At 36.5% G+C, this 27,343-nt stretch overlaps 2 protein-coding genes across 7 annotated transcripts in view; one reads left to right on the top strand and one right to left on the bottom strand.

The window, feature by feature from the left end:
• Window positions 1-27,343, top strand: part of LOC127858435 (G protein-coupled receptor kinase 5-like) — a 165,472-nt gene that overhangs the window by 110,019 nt on the left and 28,110 nt on the right. The gene's annotated exons all lie outside the window — the stretch shown is intronic.
• The window catches only part of LOC127858430 (trichohyalin-like), a 58,079-nt gene that overhangs the window by 13,729 nt on the left and 17,007 nt on the right, over window positions 1-27,343 (bottom strand). For all 6 annotated transcript variants that reach the window (XM_052395589.1, XM_052395587.1, XM_052395586.1 and 3 more), the window contains 15 exons: window positions 23,816-23,896; window positions 22,843-22,953; window positions 19,307-19,531; window positions 16,843-16,922; window positions 16,349-16,581; window positions 14,876-15,061; window positions 11,920-12,127; window positions 9,848-9,940; window positions 8,435-8,543; window positions 7,780-7,929; window positions 7,317-7,418; window positions 5,087-5,212; window positions 4,752-4,805; window positions 2,811-2,974; window positions 1,836-1,923 (listed from right to left, as the gene is read on the bottom strand). In XM_052395589.1, coding sequence (XP_052251549.1) covers window positions 1,836-1,923; window positions 2,811-2,974; window positions 4,752-4,805; window positions 5,087-5,212; window positions 7,317-7,418; window positions 7,780-7,929; window positions 8,435-8,543; window positions 9,848-9,940; window positions 11,920-12,127; window positions 14,876-15,061; window positions 16,349-16,581; window positions 16,843-16,922; window positions 19,307-19,531; window positions 22,843-22,953; window positions 23,816-23,896 — 2,010 coding nt within the window. The remainder of the gene's footprint in view (window positions 1-1,835; window positions 1,924-2,810; window positions 2,975-4,751; window positions 4,806-5,086; window positions 5,213-7,316; window positions 7,419-7,779; window positions 7,930-8,434; window positions 8,544-9,847; window positions 9,941-11,919; window positions 12,128-14,875; window positions 15,062-16,348; window positions 16,582-16,842; window positions 16,923-19,306; window positions 19,532-22,842; window positions 22,954-23,815; window positions 23,897-27,343) is intronic.

The raw sequence follows: 27,343 nt of genomic DNA, 5'->3' as shown, positions 1-27,343 counted from the left end.
AATACCTGTCAAACTTAAACTTAAAATTTTTCTGCAATGACATCACTATTCATTTCACTCTCCTAATTTACCGAATCCTTATCCAATTAAGGAATCGCCCTCACCACCGCTTTATGGTTCCCCTCCTTTCCCCAATCCTCACTTTTAGTTACCTCTCCATACTTTCATTTTCTTCCTCTATTTCATCTCCTCACATTTTGTTCGCCTTACATTACCCCAATACTCTTTTACTTCCACCTCCCTCAATTTGCCCCACCCCCAGACAGATGGACAGAAAGACCTCCATCCAGTATGTTGCCTTATAATTTGTATCTATGAGTAAACAAAATAGCTTGAGGTTGCCAAAAGGGAAAGGCTAAATGAGTCACATTATGTCCATTTTCTGAGGATAAAAATCAGTGTTTTATAAGAATCATCATTAGTACACTAAAATACTGTCGGAATCAAACTTAAGTGTTCATGAAGCAATCAAATTGAATGTCCAATTTCTATCTTTAGAATGATGACAGTAAAATGTGGAACCAGAAATGCACTGTAGCTTTAGTAAAAGTCAAAACTCTGAAAAATCTGTCACAAATTGATATATTTTAAATTAATGTTCTTTTACCATCTTCATTAATTTACATACTTTGCAATAAAAAATTTCTTAAGTGTCCGAACTAATACCTTTTATTATATACCACTATTTTCTGGCACAAACATGTTAATAATACAACACTTTGTAAATTTGAAAATCTTTATTGGCACAAGCATTTCTGTTTCAATTCCACAAAAGTATCCAAACTACTTCTTTATATAAGCCTCCTACTGGGAAAACTGTGCTTAATGCATGTGCATAAAGTGTCATCCCAGATCAGACTAAACTGTGCTTAATGCATGTGTGTAAGTGTCATCCCAGATCAGCCTAAACTGTGCATAATAATGCATGTGCGTAAGTGTCATCCCAGATCAGACTAAACTGTGCTTAATGCATGTGCATAAAGTGTCATCCCAGATCAGACTAAACTGTGCTTAATGCATGTGCGTAAGTGTCATCCCAGATCAGACTAAACTGTGCTTGATGCATGTGCGTAAGTGTCATCCCAGATCAGACTAAACTGTGCTTAATGCATGTGCATAAAGTGTCATCCCAGATCAGACTAAACTGTGCTTAATGCATGTGCGTAAGTGTCATCCCAGATTAGCCTAAACTGTGCTTAATGCATGTGCATAAAGTGTCATCCCAGATCAGCCTAAACTGTGCTTAATGCATGTGCATAAAGTGTCATCCCAGATCAGACTAAACTGTGCTTAATGCATGTGCATAAAGTGTCACCCCAGATCAGACTAAACTGTGCTTAATGCATGTGCATAAAGTGTCATCCCAGATCAGACTAAACTTTGCTTAATGCATGTGCATAAAGTGTCATCCCAGATCAGACTAAACTGTGCTTAATGCATGTGCATAAAGTGTCATCCCAGATCAGACTAAACTGTGCTTAATGCATGTGCATAAAGTGTCATCCCAGATCAGACTAAACTGTGCTTAATGCATGTGCATAAAGTGTCATCCCAGATCAGCCTTAACTGTGCTTAATGCATGTGCATAAAGTGTCATCCCAGATCAGACTAAACTGTGCTTAATGCATGTGCATAAAGTGTCATCCCAGATCAGCCTTAACTGTATTTTTTTCTAGAAAGAGACTTCCTTTAAACATAAAATTCCATTATAATGAAAAGAGTTGTCCCTGATAAGCTTGTGTGGACTGCACAGGCTAATCTGTTAAACACTTTGTGTACATGCATTACACCCTGTTTTCCCAGAACGTGTCCAATTTTCATGTATAATACCCTACCTGGTCTTGAACTGCCTTGCGTTTGCAGACTTCATATTCGTGTCTAACCTGCTCTAGCGTCTGGCTGATCTCTCTCTCCAACTGGTTTCTGATTACAATATGACAGTTTAAGTTTCATATCGAACATGGAACAATAATAACATTTGAACAACATTATTTATTAGTTGTTCAGAACAGCCAGAACAAATTGAACAAGAAAGCCATGGGCTCTGAGACCCTTGAGAACTAAACTATTTTTAAATCGTGGACTTCAGAAGAATAAAAATAGTATATGAAACAATATTTCATTTGTACGAACCTGGTGCATATGTTTTTCATCAAAATTAATCAGAACCATTTTCAAACTAGCTGATATATCATTACAACCGATGTTCTGACCAAGTTTTATAAGGATTGGACAATATATGTCACTTAAGAGTGTCAACAAGGTTATACTATAGCCTTATCTGGAAAACTGCCCTGCCATGTTTTTCAACAGACCCCCGAAACATATTTTAATCAGCTGAGATAAGAACAAATTTTCTGACCTTGCCAATTCTTAAGAAGAGTGGACAATAAATGTGACTTCTAGAATGTAATGAAGATTTTATGAGAGCCATATAAAGAAAACTGCCCCGACCCCTGGCAGCTATGTTTTTCAGCAGAATGGAACCTTGCTTGAACTCTACCCATACATGTTTATCATCAGAAGAAATATTCTGATACAATTTCATGAAGATTGGAGGATAAATGTGACTTCTATAGCCATAAAAGCGGTCGTTTAACCATTGCATTCATTTTTCCTGTAGAAGCTGGTTTATAAGATTTTAGTTCCTGTATTTCTGTCAGTTACTACCAACTGCCTGACTTGAATCAGAGGCAGGGAGACCAATCCACACACAAGTTATGTTGCCAAGCTGGGAACCATGAGTTCTGACAAACAAAAAGAACTTATATATTATGCCTAACAACTGTTTAATCAATTAACAAACCAACCTCATCTTTTCCATGGACACCATATGCTTATGGATGAGCAACATTTTTTTAATTTTTGCAGCGGTCTTGTTTGGAGCAGCCAGGTTCTTGAGTTCTTCGTCTTGCATGGAAATCATCGACTTCTCCCTCTGCTGGAGACGCATCTGTAGCTTCTCTCGTAGGGCCTGACAGCATGGGGAAAACATGCAAAACTAGGGCGGGTACTCACCAGCACATTAGATTTAAGAATAAAGAATAGACTAACAACCAAGACAAATATGTTCAGCTTTTGCACATATGCAGGCTACAAATGTTACCTATGTCATAAGTAAACACTCACATATCTTTAAGTTAATGACAGGCTGACAAACATTATATATGTCATAAGTAAACACGCATATATCTTTAAGTCAATGACAGGCTGACAAACATTATATATGTCATAAGTAAACACTCCTATATCTTTAAGTCAATGACAGGCTGACAAACATTATATATGTATTTCAGCCTTGCTCTGGGAAAAGGGGGTTTAATGTGTGTGTAGTGTTGTCCCAGATTAGCCTGTTCGGTCCACACAGGCTTATCAGGAACGATATGATGCACGTGCATAAACTGTTATCCCAGATTAGCCTGTTCAGTCCACACAGGCTAATTAAGGACAACACTTTCCGCTTTCACTGGATTTTTGTTTAGAACAGACATTCTTTAAAGGAAAAATTCCATAAAAGCAGAAAGTGGTTCCTTAATAAGCCTGTGCAGACTCCACAGGCTAATCTGGGAAGTCACTTTATGCACATGCATTATGCCCAGTTTTCCCAAAACGAACCTCACTTGTCTTTTAAACTCTGATAACCAGAACTACCACTTAAATGATCGAAATTGTGATAATTTTTTAAACATTCTGACAATTTACATTAAGTCATAAGCCCCAATCAATCACAGTGTAGCAGTAAAATTTAAGATCATTGGAATTATTGGTAAACCTCTGCAATTAAATGATGCTATAAATCAGAACAGTTGTCATGCTTCCCCTTGATCATAATGTAACATTAAAAAAGAAAAGTTACATATTCACCTCTTCTATACTTTACAGTATCCAAATTAATTTTTCGAAAGAATTTTACATAAAATTATTTACCACGCATTTCACGCACCTATGTATAGGCACCCAGCTGCTTTTTCAAGCATATTTTTAAGTTTGCTTAATGGAAAATAATAAAGCAATTACAGCTACCTTTTTTACTTTTTGTCTGTTTATGTGACGTTGTTGCTCAGCAATATCATACTAATTAACTTTTAAAAAAATATTCAATTCTGATCGTTAATACCATTTCAAGAAAGAATACCCAATAAACATTTATTCAAGAATCCAAATTAAATAAGAAAAAAGTCTTATAAAGCAATTATTTACATTGTATTTCTATGAGGTTATGTGCGTATATGTTCAAAACAGGGTTAAAAACATAGACAACTTACCTTTTAAAGTACATAATTATGTTTAAAATTACATTATAATGCATCAATAATTTTGAATTAATAGTTTTTTTCAGCTGATTTGGATTGTTTAAACATGATTTATTTTCAATTTTTTAACAAGAGGGCCTTGGGCAGCTCACCACAGATGGGAAGGAACTGAACAATTCTGAGAAGGTGGAGTTCAGAATAATTAAAGTACTTTATGAAACATAAATATTAAATGTCAATGCTCAATGTTATTTCTAAACTCAGCTGACTCATAAGAACAAATGATCCGAACAAGTTTCATGAAGATTACACTTCCTTCTAGAGTGTTAACAAGTTTTGGACCTCACATAGTCCAGTTTTGGTCTCAGACAAGATATCATAAAGACAAGGTTCTGACCATGTTTCATTTAGATTGCATAATAAATGTGGGCTCCAGAGTGTTCACAAGGTAAATGTTGAAGATGGCTGACAAACTTTTGTCTGTTAATATAGACTCACCATTTCCTGACTCTGACGCTGCTTTTCCAGCCTCTGATTCAGAACTTCTTGTTCCTGAAGAAGAAAACAATACACTGAACAATTTTTATCTTGATTGAAGTCCATACTGGCTAATCAGGTAAAACACTTTCTCCTTTTATGGTGATCATGGTATTTTCCTTTAAAGGAAGTCTCTTCTTAGCAAAAATCCAGTCTATGCGGGCAGTGTTGTCCCTGATTAGTCTATTAATCTAGAATGTTTTGCTAATTACACCAGTGATAGTCTTTATATATATATATTCAAATACTGGACACATTTTTCTTGGTTCTAAGATAAAGTCTACTATAAGCCGCACCTCCTGATGTCGTTTGATGACAGCCTGTGTTTCTGGGTCAGACAGGACCCCCCGTGAGTTGAGGTCGTCTATCAGATTGGTCTTCAGGTTGTGAATTGCACGCTGCTGTTCCTCTATCTTGGCCAGCTGAAAAGAATGACCAGTGAACATTTTGCAATTCCCAGAGAACATTAAAATAGTCCTTGCAATTCCCAGTGAACATTAAAATAGTCTAAAGAAAAGAATGCCCGAAGAACATACAGCCATTCCCAATGAAAATTCAACTGTTCCAGTAAGAATTGACAAAATCATAGTGAACATTTATAAATTCCCATACACAACTAAAAGAACATTTAACCATTCCAAGAGAACATTTTAAATTAGATTACATTTAACAATTTAGAAAAACATTTTAAAAATGATTCCAGTTACAATTAAAAAATCAACACATGATCATGAACCTTCCAAGAAAACTTTAAACCATTCCCAGTAAATCATTTTAAATGAACATAAAACCATTCCTAGTGAACATAAAACCATTCCTAGTGAACATTGAACCATTCCTAGTGAGCATTAAACCATTCCTATTGAACATTTAATAGTTTCTAGTAAATATTTAACCATTCCTCATGAAAATTTACATTCCTAGTGAACATTAAACCATTCATTGTGAACATAAAACCATTCCTATTGACCATTAAACGATTCCTATTGAACATTTAATAGTTTCTAGTAAATATTTAACCATTCCTCATGAAAATTTACATTCCTAGTGAACATTAAACCATTCATTGTGAACATAAAACCATTCCTATTGACCATTAAACGATTCCTATTGAACATTTAATAGTTTCTAGTAAATATTTAATCATTCCTCGTGAACATTTACATTTCTAGTGAACATTAAACCATTCATTGTGAACATAAAACCATTCCTATTGACCATTAAACGATTCCTATTGAACATTTAACATTTCCCAAAGAACATTAAACCATTCATTGTGAACATTAAATCATTACTAATAAACATTTACATATCTAGTGAACATTAAACCATTCCTAGTAAACGTTTAACATTTCCCAAAGAACATAAAACCATTCATTGAGAACATTAAATAATTCCTAGTGAACATTTACATATCAAGTGAACATAAAACCATTCCTAGTGAACATTTAACATTTTCCAAAGAACATAAAATCATTCCTTGTGAACATTAAAACATTCGCAGTGAATATTAAACCATTTCAAAGTAAACATTAAACCATTTGTAGTGAACATGAATTCATTCCTAGTAAGCATAAGACCACTCCTAGTGAACATTAAACAATTCCCAGTGAAGAACATTAAACAATTCCCAGTAAACATTAAACAATTCCCAGTGAAGAACATTAAACAATTCCCAGTAAACATTAAACAATTTCAAGTGAAGAACATTAAACAATTCCCAGTACACATTAAACAATTCCCAGTGAAGAACATTAAACAATTCCCAGTAAACATTAAACAATTCCAAGTGAAGAACATTAAACAATTCCCAGTAAACATTAAACAATTTCAAGTGAAGAACATTAAACAATTCCCAGTAAACATTAAACAATTCCCAGTGAAGAACATTAAACAATTCCCAGTAAACATTAAACAATTCCAAGTGAAGAACATAAAACAATTCCCAGTAAACATTAAACAATTCCAAGTGAAGAACATTAAATAATTCCCAGTAAACATTAAACAATTTCAAGTAAAGAACATTAAACCATTCCCAGTAAACATTAAACAATTCCAAGTGATGAACATTAAACAATTCCCAGTAAACATTAAACAATTCCAAGTGAAGACTAAACCATTCAAAGTGAACGTTATAATGTCCAGTAAAGCTTGAACCATTTCCAGTAATTACATACTGTTCTACAATGTGCAACACTGCCTAACATTGTGATTTAAGCAAGTTTTAATATGAATTTTCATATCATTTTTCATAGATAATTCAATATAATGAATATGTGATATTTATTAAGCAACATCTGTTCAAGGAAACAACCATTCCCTCTTGGGATACAAAATAAAGCTCCAATAATGCTAATTAAGGGATTGCGCAAAAGTGCAGTTGCGCCCGTTTAAGGTCTGATTAGCTAGTTTTCTTTCCAATAAATAATTTTGCCCCACTTTGGCATTAAAAAACTGTGTGTGACTTATACATGGTTGCGCGTTATACACGGGAAAACTCAGTTATTTAATCCTTCAGAAACATACCTCTTTAGCCTTGGAGAGCTGCAGTTGAGCCACGAGTGCCCCCAGCCTCTCCTCCTGGTCCTTGAGAGCCAGGGAGCGCTCCTTCAGCATCTCTACACGGATCTGAAACATCGTACAGGCATTAAGAAGCCTCGGTATGGGAAAACAGGGCTTAATGCATGTGCGTAAAATATGTTGTCCCAGACATCTTTTATGTGCATGATTGTTAAATATAACCAAATTTATGCTGTTTTTTGGTGTGTGTTTTTTCACAGCAGAGTAAAAATTTTAGTTGTAAAACATTAATTTTAAGTATATTGGTTTGTGTCATAAAAGTATAAAAAAGGTCAGCAAGTTTTTATGAGCTGTGAATCAGTCTTCCTACTTTTTTTGATACCTCTGCAGCACACTGACTATTTATTAAATATTTTAACGCTTTAATCCTGGACCTTTAAATGTTTTCAAATGCCTATAGTCTACTCACAGACTCGAGTTCTGTATCCCAGTCCATCTTTCGTCCCTGAAGCACGGCCATCTTCTGCTCGACGTGTTCTTTCATCAACTCCAGCTTCTTACGCTGCGACGCCTCGTCCCCAGAATCCTCATCGGTGTTCTCGATCTGCCGACGCTGGGTCTAAACATAGACATGAAATGAGCATGTGCCTAAAGTATTGTATGAGATTAGCCTGTGCAGTTTGCAAGGCTAATCAGCGCCAACAATTTCCGTCTTAACTGGATGTTCACTAAGGAAAGATGTCCTTTAAATGAAAAATTCTATTTACACTGAAAGTGTTGTTGTCATTCATTTCCATGTACAAACTGCTCAAGGTAATCTGGGACAACACTTAAGCACAAGCATTAAGCCTTTTTTTCTCCAAAATGCAAACATAAAAACTGTCAGTTAAAACAGTGACATTGTTCAATCCAATTGAGGCCAAATAGGGCCACATTCACAAAACAATCAAGTACCACTTTTTTCACAAATGTTAACATGAAAATATCAAGTACTGGCAAGTTAATGTTTAATTTTTATTTAAAGTTTGTGGGACTATTAACAAGTAAGTATCATGTGCAATATAATATTTTATAATTCAATTTATCGTGGGTCAATATAACCCTGACAGTCACAGCCAACACACCTCTTTTTCCTTGTGCTGTTTAAGCTGCAGTTTCTCCATCTGAGCAGAGCGCCGCTGGGCGATCTTTTCTTCGATCATACGCTTTTGGCGCAGTTTGTTCAGTGTCAGACTGTGGAATATGGAAATACATATGTAGCATCACTAAGAATACGAGAAAACAAAAGTAGCATCGCTAAGAAAGAGTGGTGTGAGACTGTGGAATATGGAAATATATATGTAGCATCACTAAGAGTGCGGAATACAGCAATACATATGAAGCATCATTATGAAAGAGTGTGGGATACGGGAAAACAAACATAGCATTACTGAGAAACAGTGCTAATGAATCAGTAAAAATCACTGTGGTATAAGGGAATATATATGAACGATCACAAAGACAGAATGTCAGATTGTGGAATACAGGAATGCATATGTAGCATCATTATAAAAGAGTGTTGTATATGGGAATACATATCTTGCATCACTGAGAAAGAGTAGTCTCAGAATGTGGAATATGCAAATACATTTGTAGCTTCAATAGGAAAGCTGTCATCACTTAAAAAGAGAGTGGAATATAGAAATACATATGTAGCATCACAAAGAAAGAGTGTGGAAATTGGGGAATTTAAATGTAGCTGCACAAAGAAAGAATGGTGCCAGAATGTTGAACAAGGGAATACAAATGTAAATACAACAAGACTATTGCCAAGCAATACAGTCCCCTACCGGATCCACCATTGTCAAAAATTCCACCATTGTCAGAATTTGTGTTGTTGTTGCCATAGCAACCAGAATATTTGATGTAGGAACAAAATGAAATGACATGCATAATGTCCATATTGCCATCTATCCATGTTTCAAGTTTCATGAAAAAATATTAAGAACTTTGAAAGTTATCGCAGGATCCAGAAAACCACCATTTTCAGCAGTATTTCTAGTCTATTTGTTGCCATAGCAACCAGAATTTTTGACGTAGGAACAAAATGAAATAACGTGCATAATGTACATATTGCCATCTATCCATGTTTCAAGTTTCATGAAAAAATATTAAGAACTTTTTAAGTTATCGCAGGATCCAGAAAAGTGTGACTGAATGACAGACTGACAGACAGACAGAGCGCTAACCATAAGTCCCTCCGGTGAAACTGGTAGGGGACGGAAATAAATAGTTAAGACAATTTAATATTAACAGTGCTTACTCTGCTTTTGCACAATAAGCAAATGGCTACAAGTTGACATATTTAGTTTATGAAATTTCCTTATGCAACATGGCTACAACAATTTCTTCATAAAACCCAATAAAATAGCCAAAATCAGAAGATTTTTACCATACCAAAGCAACTTAGGCTACAGAACATTGGGAGCCAGTGAAAGTCCGGTTTATTTATGTAAATGCATGAAAAACATAAAAAAAACATCAAAATGTGGACCGACCTGTTTTCAAGTTTCACCATCTGTTTCTCATGTTCTTTTAGGATCCTCTCTCTTTCATCATCTGACATGGACACCTGACTGTTCACCAACTTACTGCAAAGGAACAAATACTTGTATACAGTGTCTTTCCAATTATATAGCATATGAGGTACATATTTTTATGATCACACCTATACACCTATACAGCATACACATATCAGCCTCACTCTGGGATAATGGGAGATAATGCAGGTGTGTAAAATGACGTCCCAGATAAGCCCGTGCAGTCCGCACATGCTAATCTTAGACTAAACTAATTTGACTAAACTGATTTTTGTTTAGGTGAGACTCTTGTTTAACAAAAATTCCATAAAAGAATTGTCGATGATTTAAGCCTATGCAGACACATGCATTAAAGATAATTTTCCAGACCAAAACTCATATATTTAAGCATATAAACTATGTTCAAATCATTAATATTAAATAGCAAGCCTTATGCTAGTTTTGGCCTAAATATGTTGAACTGCCTTTTGACTACAGATACATATACAGTAAATTTTTAGAAAGCGATGAACCTCACGACATTAAAAGCTTCCCTATCCACATAATCCCCTCACCTGACTACATTATAACCCTCACCTGACCAAATTATCTGCTCATTTGATCAAAGTATCACCTCATCTGAAGGCGTTATGGCATCATTATATCCTAACCACTTGATCAAATTACCATAACATTATCCCCTCAGCTAACCATATCATCACCACATTATCACTTAACCACATCATGGTCCTATCATCTCTGACCACATCAACACCAAATTATCCCCTCAGCTTACGACATTATCTGCTCACCTGAACACATTAGTTCCTTGCCTTACCCCATTGTCCCTTCACCACACCACATTATACCCTAACCAGAGCACACTATCCCCTATCTGTGCTACAATATGCCCTAATCATAACACATTATCCCATCACCTGACCACAGTATCATCTTAAATTACCACATTATCCCTTCACCTAACCATAATATCCCCTCACCTAACCAGATTACCCCCTTACCTGAACACAGTATCCCCTCTCTAGACCATATAACCACCACATTATCCCCTCACCTGAACACATTATCCCCTCCCTAGACCTCATTATCCCATCACCTGATCACATTATCCCCTCATCTAACCATATTTACCCCTCTCCTGACCAAATTATCATCCAGCAATCACATTATCATCATACCTGACCATATTAAGGCCTCATCATCTCTAAACCACATTACCAAATAAGTATCCACACACTTAACCACATTATCCCTTCAGTCTACCACATTATGACCTCATCATCACCTGTCCTCATAAGCACCACATTATCCACTCACCTGACCACATAATTCACTCACCTGACCACATTATCTGCACACCTGACCACATTATCCACTCACCTGACCACATAATTCACTCACCTGACCACATAATCCACTCACCTGACCACATTATCCACTCACCTGCAACATTGTCCACTCACCTAACTACATTATCCACTCACCTGACCACATTATCCACTCACTTGACCACATATTTCACTCACCTGACCACATTATTCACTCACCTGACCACATTATCTGTACACCTGCCCACATTATCCACTGACATAACCACATTATCTGCACACCTGACCACATTATCCACTCACCTGACCACATGATCTGCTCACCTGACCACATGATCTGCTCACCTGACCACATGATCAGCTCACCTGACCACATTATCTGCTCACCTGACCACATTATATGCTCACCTGACCACATTATCTGCACACCTGACCTCATTATCCACTCACCTGACCACATGATCTGCTCACCTGACCACATTATCTGCTCACCTGACCACATTATCTGCACACCTGACCACATTATCTGCTCAACTGACCACATAATCTGCACACCTGACCACATTATCTGCTCACCTGACCACATTATCTGCACACCTGACCACATTATCTGCACACCTGACCACAATATCTGCTTACCTGACCACATTATCTGCACAACTGACCACAATATCTGCTTACCTGACCGCATTATCTGCTCACCTGACCACATTATCCTCGTACTCCCTCAGCTGCTGCTGCTCTTCTTTCTCGGCCTCCTTGCGCTGGTTCCATTGCTCACGGCTCTCCTCCAGCCGCTCCTGAAGTTTCTTCAACTGTTTGTCGCGGTTTCGAGCCTGCGCTGCCCTCAGAGCCTCGATCTCACGCTTATGGTCGGCCAACAGCTGGTCTACCTTGGCCCTGTCGTTACCTACAACAATTCTGTACTATAAGCCTCGTTCTGGGAAAACTGCGCCTAATGCATGTGCATTAAGTATCGTCCCAGGTAAGCCTGTGCAGTGTGCCACTTTCCGCGAAAGCAACATTTAGTTAGAAGAGAGAAGCGGAAAGTGTAGTCCCTGATAAGCAACATTAAGTTAGAAGAGAGAAGCAGAAAGTGTAGTCCCTGATAAGCAACATTTAGTTAGAAGAGAGAAGCAGAAAGTGTAGTCCCTGATAAGCAACATTTATTTAGAAGAGAGAAGCAGAAAGTGTAGTCCCTGATAAGCATCATTTAGTTAGAAGAGAGAAGCAGAAAGTGTAGTCCCTGATAAGCAACATTTATTTAGAAGAGAGAAGCAGAAAGTGTAGTCCCTGATAAGCATCATTTAGTTAGAAGAGAGAAGCAGAAAGTGTAGTCCCTGATAAGCATCATTTAGTTAGAAGAGAGAAGCAGAAAGTGTAGTCCCTGATAAGCAACATTAAGTTAAAAGAGAGAAGCGGAAAGTGTAGTCCCTGATAAGCAACATTAAGTTAGAAGAGAGAAGCGGAAAGTGTAGTCCCTGATAAGCAACATTAAGTTAGAAGAGAGAAGCGGAAAGTGTAGTCCCTGATAAGCAACATTAAGTTAGAAGAGAGAAGCGGAAAGTGTAGTCCCTGATAAGCATCATTTAGTTAGAAGAGAGAAGTGGAAAGTGTAGTCCCTGATAAGCAACATTTAGTTAGAAGAGAGAAGCGGAAAGTGTAGTCCCTGATAAGCAACATTTAGTTAGAAGAGAGAAGCGGAAAGTGTAGTCCCTGATAAGCATCATTTAGTTAGAAGAGAGAAGCGGAAAGTGTAGTCCCTGATAAGCAACATTAAGTTAGAAGAGAGAAGCAGAAAGTGTAGTCCCTGATAAGCATCATTTAGTTAGAAGAGAGAAGTGGAAAGTGTAGTCCCTGATAAGCAACATTAAGTTAGAAGAGAGAAGTGGAAAGTGTAGACCCTGATAAGCAACATTTAGTTAGAAGAGAGAAGCAGAAAGTGTAGTCCCTGATAAGCATCATTTAGTTAGAAGAGAGAAGCAGAAAGTGTAGTCCCTGATAAGCAACATTAAGTTAGAAGAGAGAAGCGGAAAGTGTAGTCCCTGATAAGCAACATTAAGTTAGAAGACAGAAGGGGAAAGTGTAGTCCCTGATAAGCAACATTTAGTTAGAAGAGAGAAGCGGAAAGTGTAGTCCCTGATAAGCATCAGTTAGTTAGAAGACAGAAGGGGAAAGTGTAGTCCCTGATAAGCAACATTTAGTTAGAAGAGAGAAGCGAAAAGTGTAGTCCCTGATAAGCATCATTTAGTTAGAAGAGAGAAGTGGAAAGTGTAGACCCTGATAAGCAACATTAAGTTAGAAGAGAGAAGCGGAAAGTGTAGTCCCTGATAAGCATCATTTAGTTAGAAGAGAGAAGCGGAAAGTGTAGTCCCTAATAAGCAACATTTAGTTAGAAGAGAGAAGCGGAAAGTGTAGTCCCTGATAAGCAACATTTAGTTAGAAGAGAGAAGCGGAAAGTGTAGTCCCTGATAAGCATCATTTAGTTAGAAGAGAGAAGTGGAAAGTGTAGACCCTGATAAGCAACATTAAGTTAGAAGAGAGAAGCGGAAAGTGTAGTCCCTGATTAGCAACATTTAGTTAGAAGAGAGAAGCGGAAAGTGTAGTCCCTGATAAGCATCATTAAGTTAGAAGAGAGAAGCGGAAAGTGTAGTCCCTGATAAGCATCATTAAGTTAGAAGAGAGAAGCGGAAAGTGTAGTCCCTGATAAGCAACATTAAGTTAGAAGAGAGAAGCGGAAAGTGTAGTCCCTGATAAGCAACATTAAGTTAGAAGAGAGAAGCAGAAAGTGTAGTCCCTGATAAGCAACATTTAGTTAAAAGAGAGAAGGGGAAAGTGTAGTCCCTGATAAGCAACATTAAGTTAGAAGAGAGAAGCGGAAAGTGTAGTCCCTGATAAGCATCATTTAGTTAGAAGAGAGAAGCGGAAAGTGTAGTCCCTGATAAGCAACATTAAGTTAGAAGACAGAAGGGGAAAGTGTAGTCCCTGATAAGCATCATTTAGTTAGAAGAGAGAAGCGGAAAGTGTAGTCCCTGATAAGCATCATTTAGTTAGAAGAGAGAAGCGGAAAGTGTAGTCCCTGATAAGCCTGAGCGGTCTGGGACATTAATTAACACGTATGCATTAAGACCCATTTTCCCAATGTAAGGCTTATATGATACAAAATATTTTTACGGGAAAAAATAACTAAACTGTGGCAAGAGAACTATAGTCAGTTTGACAACTGAAGTTCGCGTTATATCATTTTAAGATTTGCTTAAATAAACATAGATGTATTTTGCACTAAATACGAGTAAACTATCACTTATAATTACTCCAATTGGGAAAAATACCAGTTACACGCCAATAGGGTAAAATTAGTGAGAAAACAACTGAAATTGGGAAAATATTATTAAGAAAATCTTAAGATTTTGAATTATGGGTCTTTTAAAGGCTTGGTACAAAAATGCACAAACTTATCTTAATTTTTGCAAAATGGTCATTTTCAGTGCTAATTTTATATGTTCACTTGAAGATAAAGCGCTATTAAAACAAAATTGATGCCTTTTTTCCTTTTGGGAATGGTGCATGGCATATGGAATCCTGTTATTTTTCTGTGATTGGTTAAGTGCCATTAAGATGTACTTTATAAAAAAGGAAAAAATCACTTTCCACCTACCATCCAGTTTCTCCAACAGATGTGTATTCACATTCCTCAAATCACTCTCAGTCTGGGTTGCGATCTCTGAGCGTAGCTTGGCGAGCTGCTCTATGTTCTCGTTATCAATCTCGTTCTCCAGATTAGCCTTCTCAACTCTCTGCTGAGACAACAGCTTCAGTCGACCATCAGCATACGTGACAGGGTCTGTAATACCAGCGTAGCTTATCAATCATGTATAATAGCCTTTTACCACTTAGATACATATTTTCATTCATTGTAGTCCCTTAAGTTATACTTAAATAAATATCCTTCCATACTAAATTCAAGTTTTAAAGGCCTCATTTCCAACCCGTAGTTACTGATGAGCAGCTAAGCAGCATAAAACCTGAACAGACTGAGAGATTATACTCGCAGGCTGTTCTGGTTTTATGCTTGTTGCAAAAGCCATTTTCACTTTGCTTCTTATGGGGAAAAGGATAGACATGTTTTCTTGCACAGTTATGATTTGATTTTTAGTGTAAACAACATTACTATTGATGGGACATTCATGTTTGGTGATGTTGGGCTTTGGAAAATCCACAAAGATAACATAACACATCGAAAAATGACAGAAACAATTTCCTCTTTTGCTTTCCAAAATCAGAAATTCTTCAATTAAGGTGTCCACAAAAAGTATTTTTATTACCATGAAATTTCCTTCCAACAAATGTAAATTATTTTACAGTAAAATATTTTACTAATAATTGAAAAAATATATAATTTTTTATTATTTATAATAAATATGTTACTGAAATGTTAAATGGAAATTAATAGAATTGCAAACATGTCAATTCATGATACATGGTGCTTAACCAGTAAGCCTTGACAACAATCAAATGGTACCTTACATTTGTCTCACAATTTTCAAGAATTCATTTGAACTTAGTACTGGAAATACTGAACTGAAAGCATGTGTGAAAAGATTTGCCTCTGATTAGCCTTTGTGGTCTTCACATGCTAATTAGGGGCAGCACTTTCCACCTGTGTGGTCTTCACATGCTAATTAGGGGCAGCACTTTCCACATGTGTGGTCTTCACATGCTAATTAGGGGCAGCACTTTCCACATTTTGAGTAGTTTTTTGTTTGAAGGTCTCTTCTTAACCCTTTGCATGCTGGGAAATTTGTCGTCTGCTAAAAATGTCATCTGCTGAATTTCTAAAATTAGCATTTTCTTCTACTTTTTATCAAAGAATACTATCAGAATAGCAAACAGTTTGGATCCTGATGAGACGCCACGTTTTGTGGCGTCTCATCTGGATCCAAACTGTTTGCAAAGGCCTTTAAAATTCGGTTCCAGCACTGAAAGGATTAGCAAAAATCCAGTAAAGTTGGACAGTGTTGTCCCTGATTAGCATTTGCAGACTGCACAGGCTTATCAGGGATGACACTTTACACACATGCTTTCAGCTTAGTTATCCAAGACCACAACTCATTTAAGATTCAAATCACACCTATGGGCCCCTCAGTCTGCATCTCGGCACACTTCCTGTCATATTCCCGAATTTCAGCCTCGTGCTCTTTTTCCAGATCGCTAAGACGCTTTTTCTTCAGATCACTGAGACGCTTGTGTAGTGCTGACTCCTGATTGGCTCGGTCCTTCTCCATTTTATCCTTGATCGTGATCATTTCTGCCTTCGCTTGATCGATCAGAACGTTTGCATCTGCAGCCGAGATGGCCTTGGCTCTGACATGGCAAAACACATAATATAAAATTAAGGAACTTGTGCATAAATTTCCCCTTTTATTATAAAGGCAAGAACAAGAGTCGAATACAAATTAACACATGTTATGTCCAAAGTTAGACATAATTTTAGAGTCCACTGGTTTAAATTCAAACTATATGCCAATTATACATATCATCAAATTTCATGTGAAGGAAATTAAATAAATCCACATATGCATCTGAATATGAGTCTAGTTTTTACCATATTTGACGGCTACGTACTTTTTCATGGCTTCAATAGCCCCGATCTGGTGGCCGGCCACTGTGTTCAACAGGTCGTCATTGTCGTCCTCCTGGGTTTCCTGTCACACAAGAGACACCTGCATCACTATACATTCATTTGATTATTACACAGAGAATAGTCCTCAAAATTAACACTAACACACTCGCAAGATGCAAAATAAAAATTGAGGGTAAAGTATGTATTAATATATGTTGTAAACTTTTTTTCATTCTTCATTTTAACCTGTCATTTTCAAAATAATGGCATCTTTATCAAAAAGAATATAAGCAGAAAAACTGCTCCAAGTCAATCTGGTGCGATGTCAAAAAATAAAATCAAAAGTTTTGGATAATTGGGTCTTATGCTGGTTAATTTGACTAATGATACATGTTTATGGGGCCGTAAAGACTAGGATTGTCACAGGTATAGGTTGTCCTTACTATAGGATGTTCTGGAGACTCAGTGGTATACATTTACATGCAGGCCTACAGGGTTCAGTGTTTGCTGTTGAAGATTAATAATAGAACACAACAAATTTTCAATTTCTATGATTGATTTGGTCATGCCTTTAAAATATGTAAAAATAATAAACTATTTGTTCATTTAATTAATGTCAGAAGAACAAAATGTTTTAGTGCCATTTAGAAGAGTTTGTTAATTCTTAATGAAAATAGAAGGAAACAAGAAACCGTCGGAGATGGGTGATGCTCCCCAAAGTTTTTTTTTGTCACAATATTGCACTGTATTTTCAGATAAAAGGAAACGTCTTGAGGGCACAGTAGTTGGGGGGACAAAGATTTTTTTTATATAAAATTTCAAAGGGCCATAACTCTGTGAAAAACCATCCGACCAGAACCCCCTGATAATATGCACATCTCCTCTTGGTAGTGAAGCTTCCCATAAAGTTTCATTGAATTCCGGTCATTAGTTGCTGAGAAATAGCCCGGACAAGAATTGCACTATATGTACAGTTAATGGAAAATTTCAAAGGGCCATAACTCTGTAAAAAATCATCCGACCAGAACCCGCTGATAATATGCACATCTTCTCTTGGTAGTGAAGCTTCCCATAAAGTTTCATTGAATTCCGGTCATTAGTTGCTAAGAAATAGCCCGGACAAGAATTGCACTATATGTACAGTTAATGGAAAATTTCAAAGGGCCATAACTCTGTGAAAAATCATCCGACCAGAACCCGCTGATAATATGCACATCTTCTCTTGGTAGTGAAGCTCCCCATTAAGTTTCATTGAATTCCGGTCATTATTCGCTGAGAAATAGCCCGGACAAGAATTGCACTATATGTACAGTTAATGGAAAAATTTAAAGGGCAATAACTTTGTGAAAAATCATCCGACCAGAACCCGCTGATAATATGCACATTTCCTCTTGGTAGTGAAGCTTCCCATAAGGTTTCATTGAATTCCGGTCATTATTTGCTGAGAAATAGCCCAGACAAAAATTGTGCACGAACGGACATACGGACACATGGACACACAGACGGACAGACGAAGCGGCGCCTATATGCTCCCCCCAAAATTTTTGGGGGAGCATAAAAACATTTTTTTGCCTTTTTGTAAATCCTTCATTACAATACTGTGAAGAGATTGAACACTTGCCCTTAAGGAAGCAGACACACCTTATACCGCTACATACCACTAATTAATCAAGGCTAAGCTATGAAAAACTAACTTGTTAACCATTTCCCGCTCAAAAGCAAAGTGGCTATATGCAACTAGCATAAAACCAGAACAGCCTACCAGGTTTTAAGCTGTTTGCTGCTCATCAGTATCTTAGAATCTTAAAAGAAAGGTATTAAATTCAACTTGATTTTTAAAGGGAATACACAAGTGCCAAAGTCTTTATCTGAATGGTAACAAGTTAACTGCACAATACTAGTCAACTTTCAGTGGCACTAGCGTACCAAGTGCTGAATACTACCCAGGAAAAGGACTTGAGTGAATTTCAATAAGCCTCAGGCTTTCAATGCAATCAAGGAAATAATAGGTTTAAACAAAACCATATCCACCCCACTACTTTATCAAGGATAAGCTATGAAAACCAAATTAGCAAATTGCTCAATATTACTAGACTAACAGGGGTTGCAACATACCAAGTCCTGGTTATTTCCAAGAAACGGACTCAACTTCATTTAAATTAGCCTTCGACTTTCAATGCAATTTAGCTTGAATAAATAAGTTAACACTAAACCATATCCAAACCACTAATTGATCAAGGATAAGCTATGAAAAAACAAACAAATTTGTTAATTGCACAATACAATTGAACTAACCAAGGCCTGAGTGAGTGAGTGCCTTCCTAATATCAAAGGCAAGCTATAAAAATAAATAAACAAACATGCTCATTGTACGATACGACACTAGCAGTAGTCTAAGCATACTAGAAAGGGTTTCGATTAGCCTTAGGCTTTTGATCAAGCTTGAATAAATAGGTTTTAACTCACAGCAGCCTGCGCAAGTGCCTTTCTGCGAGCCAGTTTCTCCTCGAGGTTCATGCGCTGCCTGGATATCTCGTCGTCATACATGCCCTCGAGAGCTTTCTGGTTCTTCTGGTGTTCCGCTAGCAGCCACTTGATCTGCTGGTCAGACAGCTTGCCTTGGTCCTTGACATCCTGCAAGGCCTGTAGCTGTAACTCCTTGATACCCATACGGCTCCGTATAGCAAACTCCTGTGGAGTAGAGATAAGTTTAAAGCAAACTCCTGCGGAATAAACATAAGTTGATACCCATACGGCTCCGTATAGCAAACTCCTGTGGAATAGAGATAAGTTTATAGCAAACTTATGAGGAATAGAGATAAGTTTACGTGTATAGTTAAAAGGAAACAGATCCAAAAAGCAAACTTCTGTGGAATAAAGAGAAGTTTGCATATACATTTAGTTGAATAGAGATAAGTTTGCATTCATGAGTTTTGCTTTAGAAAAATGTTGAATGAAGAAAAGTTTATATATGATTCTAAATAGAAAATAATAGAGATGAGTTAACATTCGACTCCAGATAGCAAATGTGGAATATAAAATTTCCGTCTCTGAATCAGGGCTATAGATAATAAGCGTATTTGCATTTTTACGCAATAAAAATATAATCCAAAACGTAATTAAATTCAACATATAGCGAATAAAAAAACAAATACAAATTTAATAACATAATACCCGTAAAAAACCTTGCGTCACAAAACCCAATTCTTACGAACAGCGGGAGTAGTTTTTAGACTGGTTATTTTCTGTAAAAAAATGTACGGGATAGTTTATATCATGCTGTCCTATGAAGAAGAGAAGGCGATCTTTCCAGTGGTTATCAATCTTTGGTGTATTATTGCAATTATTCATAGACACGTCTGATTTCTACTTTCATTTTCAAGGTATTCAACTCAAAATGACCCAAAAACAGGATGCATCGCTTTGAACAGCCATAACTTCTTCACTTGTGCAGCGATTTTCACGCACTTGGTCTTATTCAACACAAAATTGAATGAACTTTGATACAGAAATTCAGTTATTGTTTGTTGTTAATATGTACAGGTACCTTTTTGAATTCCATTTGTATAAATAATATAGTAACCTTAGTAGATTTGTATTATATTATATACATGTATGTCATTCCCTAAATAACCCAATCAAGTTAAAAAACTAGGGGTAAAAAACCCAATTAAGCTCAAAAGTAGGGGGTGAAAATTGTTGCTAAAACTCTATTGAATTTACTAAAACCCTATTGGTGTCAAAAACAGGGGGTGATTACCCAATATACCCCAAAAGTAATCTATAGCCCTGCTGAATACAAAACTTCTGTATAGTAGAGATAAGTTTACATATATAGTAAACTGAATATAGATAAGTTTATTACATTTATGACTGCAGCTTCAATTCCTTGTTACCCATATGGCTCAGAATAGCAAACCCCTGATGAATAAATATAAGTTTACATGAATAGTTAGTTGAATACAAATAAATATATTCAACTCCTTGATGCCAATATGACTCCAAATAGCTAACTCCTGTTGAATATAGATAAGTTTATAAAGTTCAAATGGATTTGTCTGCAGCTAATTCATTAAGATAATAAGGCTCCAAATAGCAAACTACTGTTGAGTAGATAGATTGGTTTACATATGGCTCCAGATAGCAAATTCCTTTGGAATAAGATTGTATGTCTCTGAACACAAAACTTCTTTACAGTAGAGATAAGTTTACATATATAATTAGTTGAATAGAGATGAGTTCAATATAGCTTTAAATAATTAACTCCTTTTGCAGACACATAAGTTTACATATGAGCTTTGCCCTAACTCATGTGTGTGAAGTGTTATACATATGAGCTTTGCTCTAGGAAGATGGGGCCCTAACTCATGTGTGTGAAGTGTTGTACATATGAGTTTTGCTCTAGGAAGATGGGGCCCTAACTCGTGTGTGTGAAGTGTTGTACATATGAGCTTTGCTCTAGGAAGATGGGGCCCTTACTCATGTGTGTGAAGTGTTGTACATATGAGCTTTGCTCTAGGAAGATGGGGCCCTACTCATGTGTGTGAAGTGTTGTACATATGAGCTTTGCTCTAGGAAGATGGGGCCCTTACTCATGTGTGTGAAGTGTTGTACATATGAGCTTTGCTCTAGGAAGATGGGGCCCTTACTCATGTGTGTGAAGTGTTGTAAATATGAGCTTTGCTCTAGGAAGATGGGGCCCTAACTCATGTGTGTGAAGTGTTGTACATATGAGCTTTGCTCTAGAAAGATGGGGCCCTAACTCATGTGTGTGAAGTGTTGTACATATGAGCTTTGCTCTAGGAAGATGGGGCCCTAACTCATGTGTGTGAAGTGTTGTACATATGAGCTTTGCTCTAGGAAGATGGGGCCCTAACTCATGTGTGTGAAGTGTTGTACATATGAGCTTTGCTCTAGGAAGATGGGGCCCTAACTCATGTGTGTGAAGTGTTGTACATATGAGCTTTGCTCTAGGAAGATGGGGCCCTTACTCATGTGTGTGAAGTGTTGTACATATGAGCTTTGCTCTAGGAAGATGGGACCCTTACTCATGTGTGTGAAGTGTTGTACATATGAGCTTTGCTCTAGGAAGATGGGGCCCTTACTCATGTGTGTGAAGTGTTGTACAAATGAGCTTTGCTCTAGGAAGATGGGGCCCTAACTCATGTGTGTGAAGTGTTGTACATATGAGCTTTGCTCTAGGAAGATGGGGCCCTAACTCATGTGTGTGAAGTGTTGTACATATGAGCTTTGCTCTAGGAAGATGGGGCCCTAACTCATGTGTGTGAAGTGTTGTACATATGAGCTTTGCTCTAGGAAGATGGGGCCCTAACTCATGTGTGTGAAGTGTTGTACCAGATCAGTCTCTGCAGTCTTCACAGGCTAATCAGGGATGCCATTTTCGGCTTTTTTGGTATTTTTGTTTCCAGGAATTCCCTTCTAAACTAAAGTCCAGTGGAGACAGAATGTTTTGTTGATGATAAGTCTTTGCAGACTGCACAGGCTAATATGGAACATCTTTTTATGCACATGCATTTAATCCCGTTTTCACAGAGCGAGGCTCATGTATAGATAGATGAAGACAGATATATTAAGTTTTGTATTGATTGATGAATTTTTTTAAGTTTTGTAAGATAATATACTTCTGACAGTTGAATAGATACATTTGTTAAGTTTATATAGATAGTTGAACAGGAATAAGTTTATTAAAAGAGTAATCTAAAATAAACCACAAGCTAAGTAAATATAAAGCATTAAGGGGACATAAGAATCATTCTATATTGTCTTAGTTAAGTTTGTACAGAATGTTTTATAAGCTAAACTAAACTGGAAAAGTCAGTGAGTAACTCACAGACTGTTCAGGTTTTATGCTGTTTGCTGCTTATCAGTATCTTAAGAGTTGGAAATGAAGCCTTTCAAACTTGAATCTAGTGAGACAGGAAATTGCTAAGAGACAAAACACATTAAAGCACTTATTTGAGTGGTTAACGGGTAAAACGTACCTTGCGTAGTTTCTCTGTTTCCTCATCCTGTTCCAGTTTCAGCCGGTATGTCTCTGCGTTCAGCTCAGACTGTTGCTGCTCATTCATCAGACGGATTAGATCCTCCTGCTCCTGGGGAGAAGAAATAAACGGCGTGTAATTAACCAGAGCATTTTCTGGGAAAATTTATATTAATGCATGTGCATCGAGAGTCAACCGAGACCAGCCAATGCAGTCTGCAAGGCTAATCAAGGACAACAGGTTCTGCATTAACTGGAGATTTGTTCAGAAGAGACATCCAAAAATTATATAAAAACAGAAAATTGGTCCCTAATTAGCCTGTGCAGACTGCAAAGGCTTATCTGAAATGTCACTTTACACACATGCATGTGAGCCAGTCTTCCCGGAACAAGGCTAAACAAAACTGTTCATTACATGACATCTTTTCGTGTAAGGCAAAGGTTAAGAATGTCAGACAATGATTGAGAATGTCAGACAATTATTGAGAATGACAGGCAATGGTTGAGAATGTCAGACAATTATTGAGAATGACAGGCAATGGTTGAGAATGTTAAAATGGTCAGACAATGGTTGAAAATGTTGCACAATGGTTGAGAATGTCAGGCGATGGTTGAGAATGTCATGTAATGGTTGTGAAAGTCAGACAATGGTTGAAAATGTCTGCAGGCAATAGGCTGGGAATTTCAGGCAATGGGTGAGATATCTAGATATCTCCTCAGATTTTCTCAGATCTTACATTGAGTGGCGCGTCCTGATCCCCATTTTACCCAGACACTTCAATTATAAGCAGAAGTACAATATTTGCAAAAGACATTTGTGTTAGTTACTTATAAAAATTGGGCCCTGTGCAAGAATAAAATCTTGAAAAGTCTTATTGCAACTTGCAACATAATAACCTTATTCTTGTCAAGTTAAGTGTCCTTTATAATTGATATATAATAAACAGTCTTTTTGCAATACAAATTTGGTTTACCTTTGGTGGGAGGTCCTGCGTGTTACTGACAAGTTCCTTCTTCTCATCTCGCTGTTTCTGTATCAGAGAGTTCATCATCGCCTGCAAATATGCACACACACATAGAGAATGAGCAGGGGCCAGTGAACCTTGATCTGAGAAAACTTGGCATGTACATAATCGCCCCATTGGTGCAAAAAGGTACCATGTGCCTTCTAATTACAATGTCACATGGTACCTTTCTGCACCAAGGGGGCGATATGTTGTCCCAGATAAGCCTGTGATAAGTTCACTTATCACAAACAACCTTAAAAACTACAATCAAATCACAAAGGCCGTCCTGATAAGCCTGTACCTAATTCGCAGGCTAATCTTGGACGCCATTGTACACATATGCATTACGCCCAGTTATCCAAGAACGATTTGCAAATATTAAAGAAGAGGGGCTAGTAATTATAAAGTTACCAAATAAAATCATATTTCAGACGCTATGTTATATATGCTCAGCCTATTCTATACAATATTTGGTTTCAAGCCTGCTTTTTCTTGGTACTACGAAGTTTATTTCTTTCTGATGATTTGCATAATTTTGTTTGCAAACCACCCAGAATGTATTTGGTTCTGAGATTTTCAAAATGAAGAAAAATAAGATTGAAACAATATACTGGTTTATCACATTTATGGTAGATTGTATTGTGATACAGTTTTGCTGTATGGCAGCATTAAGTTAAACAATTGTGAATCGTTTGCAAAAGTTATTTATTTCCTTAGCCTTTAAAAAAAACTTATCATTAATCAACACTAAACCTAATAAACTCCCTGTTCAACCAGGCAAAATAGTTTTTTATTGGCCTCGCTGTGGAGAGCGGCGACTAGTATGTTATGCATTTTTTTTTGCTTATGGGAGGAAAAGTTATTTTACGGATCAATGTATATATTTTTGTTGTAAGAATATCTTGCATAGTGGTGATTTTTTGTGTAAATTAGTGAAAATAAGTACGTTTTATTTAAAGCTAGAAAGTGTGTTTTGGATTACAAAAATTGTATTCTCATTTGGGAATTCAACAAAACATTTATATTATATTTATAATGGATTCAATATTTAATTCCAATATTAACTTTTTTTAAACGCTTTATGTGTCGTAACGATGTTTTGATTATGCATGAAAAGCACAATTTCCAGGAGGATTACACCTGGTTAGTGATAACATTGGAAATATAACTGATTCCGTATAATTGAATACTCCGGATAATTGAATATTCGGACGTGACAAATGGGCTATTCAATTTATCAACAACTACTGTTCTGCATTTGTGCCTATTACATTTATTACAACATTTATTGCCAATAATGCAAAGCTAATTGTTTTAATTAATAACTGATCCACAACTGATCACAGGGGAAAGATCACAGGGACTGGGCAAATACGCGAAACTTTCTGGTTTTGTATAAAAACAAAACATAATAAAAATATATTTATTTTGTGGTTTTTCTAATTTGCTTATTTAGTGGAGAATTATTGTAGTACAATATTTGATGACCTATAAAGTAAGCAAGTTTATTGAAAGGCGTAGTGGTACAAAAACGTACAATGTATTAGTTTATTAATAGACATATAATAACGATCGCTATACACAACTTCACCAAATAGCAGTACATAAATGATGTCAGCCGGAATAGCTCAGTTGGGAGAGTGTTAGACTGAAGTTGTTTACGCAACAATCATCTAAAGGCCCCCAGTTCCGGCACGAATGGAACAGTTCGGCGGCTGACAATTTTTTTCAGCCAGGTTAATAAATATAATAAAGGTTTATTTTATGTAGACATTTTAGAATCCATTTAACTACAATTGGACATTTTTATTAAAATTAATGGATGCTGCGTGGTGACAACGTTTATTAAAATTTCTTACATCACTTTAATATCTTATAAAAAAATACACGTGTTTTATATTAACAAATAAATGCAAACAACACATCTATCATCCATGTATTTTTATGGTTGTCTATCATAGGCCCTAATGACTATCCCTACCACATATAGAGCGCGAAGTGCAACACGTATTATTGATTGTAACAATGAGTTGCGATAAGGAAGCAGCCGCTTATCAAGGAGGAGCTGTTTCCCAGCAACCCATTTCCCTAGAGTCAAGCACTCCTCGGAGTTTCTTTTTTAAGAACCACATATAGAGCGCAAAGCGCGACACATATTACTATCCAGGTGGTATGGGCCCTTTAGCATTATCTGACCATTACGTCCATAGTTATCTTCCTTAGAATTTGAGAAATTTTGAAATCGTTGTTCTAAGTCCAAAATTTTCATTGGATTGTTTCCAATGTTGCACAGGTTTTTTTATCAATGAGGACCCAACCCAAACTTTCTATATGAGCAATATCTGACCATAAGTCCAGAATTATGTCTCTTTGAATTTAAAAATAAAAGTGAAAAACTGCTTGGTAAGGTGATTATGCCAACATTTTTCATCAGATTCTTTCCAAACTTACAGTGTCTTCATATCAATGAGCATTTTTACCTCATTAAAAATGAGAAACATCGGGAAAATAAGTCCAGAATTTTTTTCTATAAAATTTGAAAAAATAAACAATTTCCACTTGTTTAAAAGATTTCACAACTTTCGTCTGAATCTGTCCGAACGTGTTAAGTGTTTTTATATCAGTATTACTTGAACCATATTGAAAATGATGAATATCGGAGCAATTAATCTATTATGATCTTTTACTGAATTTCAAAGTATTGTGAAATGCGGCTTCTTTATGCAATTTACAGTTTTCATTCAATTTTTTTTCAAACTTTTACAGTGTTTTCATATCAACGAGTACTCAACCCCTATCGTAAATGAGCAACATAAGAATACGTTCAGAATCATCTCCCCTTGAAGTTGAGACAAATATGAAATTACGCTTACAAGATGAAGCAGATTTTTTAAAACCTTCACAGTTCTGTTCCATTAATGAAAACTGCACACGGATGCCAGCAAAAAAAGGAAACCAATGTAAATAAAATGAACTATGAAATATTTGGGGGTTACAACACAAAATCATAGATAATGGTTATTTGGGGGTTATAACACAATATCATTAAATAATGGTTATTTGGGGGTTATAACACAAAATTATAGATAATGGTTATATCAGTATATTTTTCTATTTTGTTTAAAATAATCAGCCAATATATTAATATTTACAATAGAAAAATAATCGTTCCATGTAACTTCATTGAGTGCCTTATGCACTGAAATGATGCCCTTTGGTGCTTTGCATCAATACTTATCTTGTATTGAAAATATAATGCCTTTTTTCGATTGGCATAAAGTAAAGGAAACATTATTTCAAAGTGGAAACTGTCGTCCCTGATTAGCCTGTATGGACTGCAGAGGCTAGTCTGGGATGACACTTTATGTGCATGCATTTAGCCCAGTTTTCCCAGAATGCAGCTCAATCATGCATGTAGGTCACACAACTCTCCAATTATACTGTACTAGGCTAACAGGCTATTATATTGCCATGTATTCAGGCCAGAAACATTTC

The sequence above is a fragment of the Dreissena polymorpha genome, chromosome 14 (genome assembly GCF_020536995.1).
Source record: "Dreissena polymorpha isolate Duluth1 chromosome 14, UMN_Dpol_1.0, whole genome shotgun sequence".
Taxonomy (NCBI): domain Eukaryota; kingdom Metazoa; phylum Mollusca; class Bivalvia; order Myida; family Dreissenidae; genus Dreissena; species Dreissena polymorpha.
The sequence above is the reverse complement of the archived record's forward strand: the minus strand, read 5'-3'. Positions and strand labels throughout refer to the sequence as shown.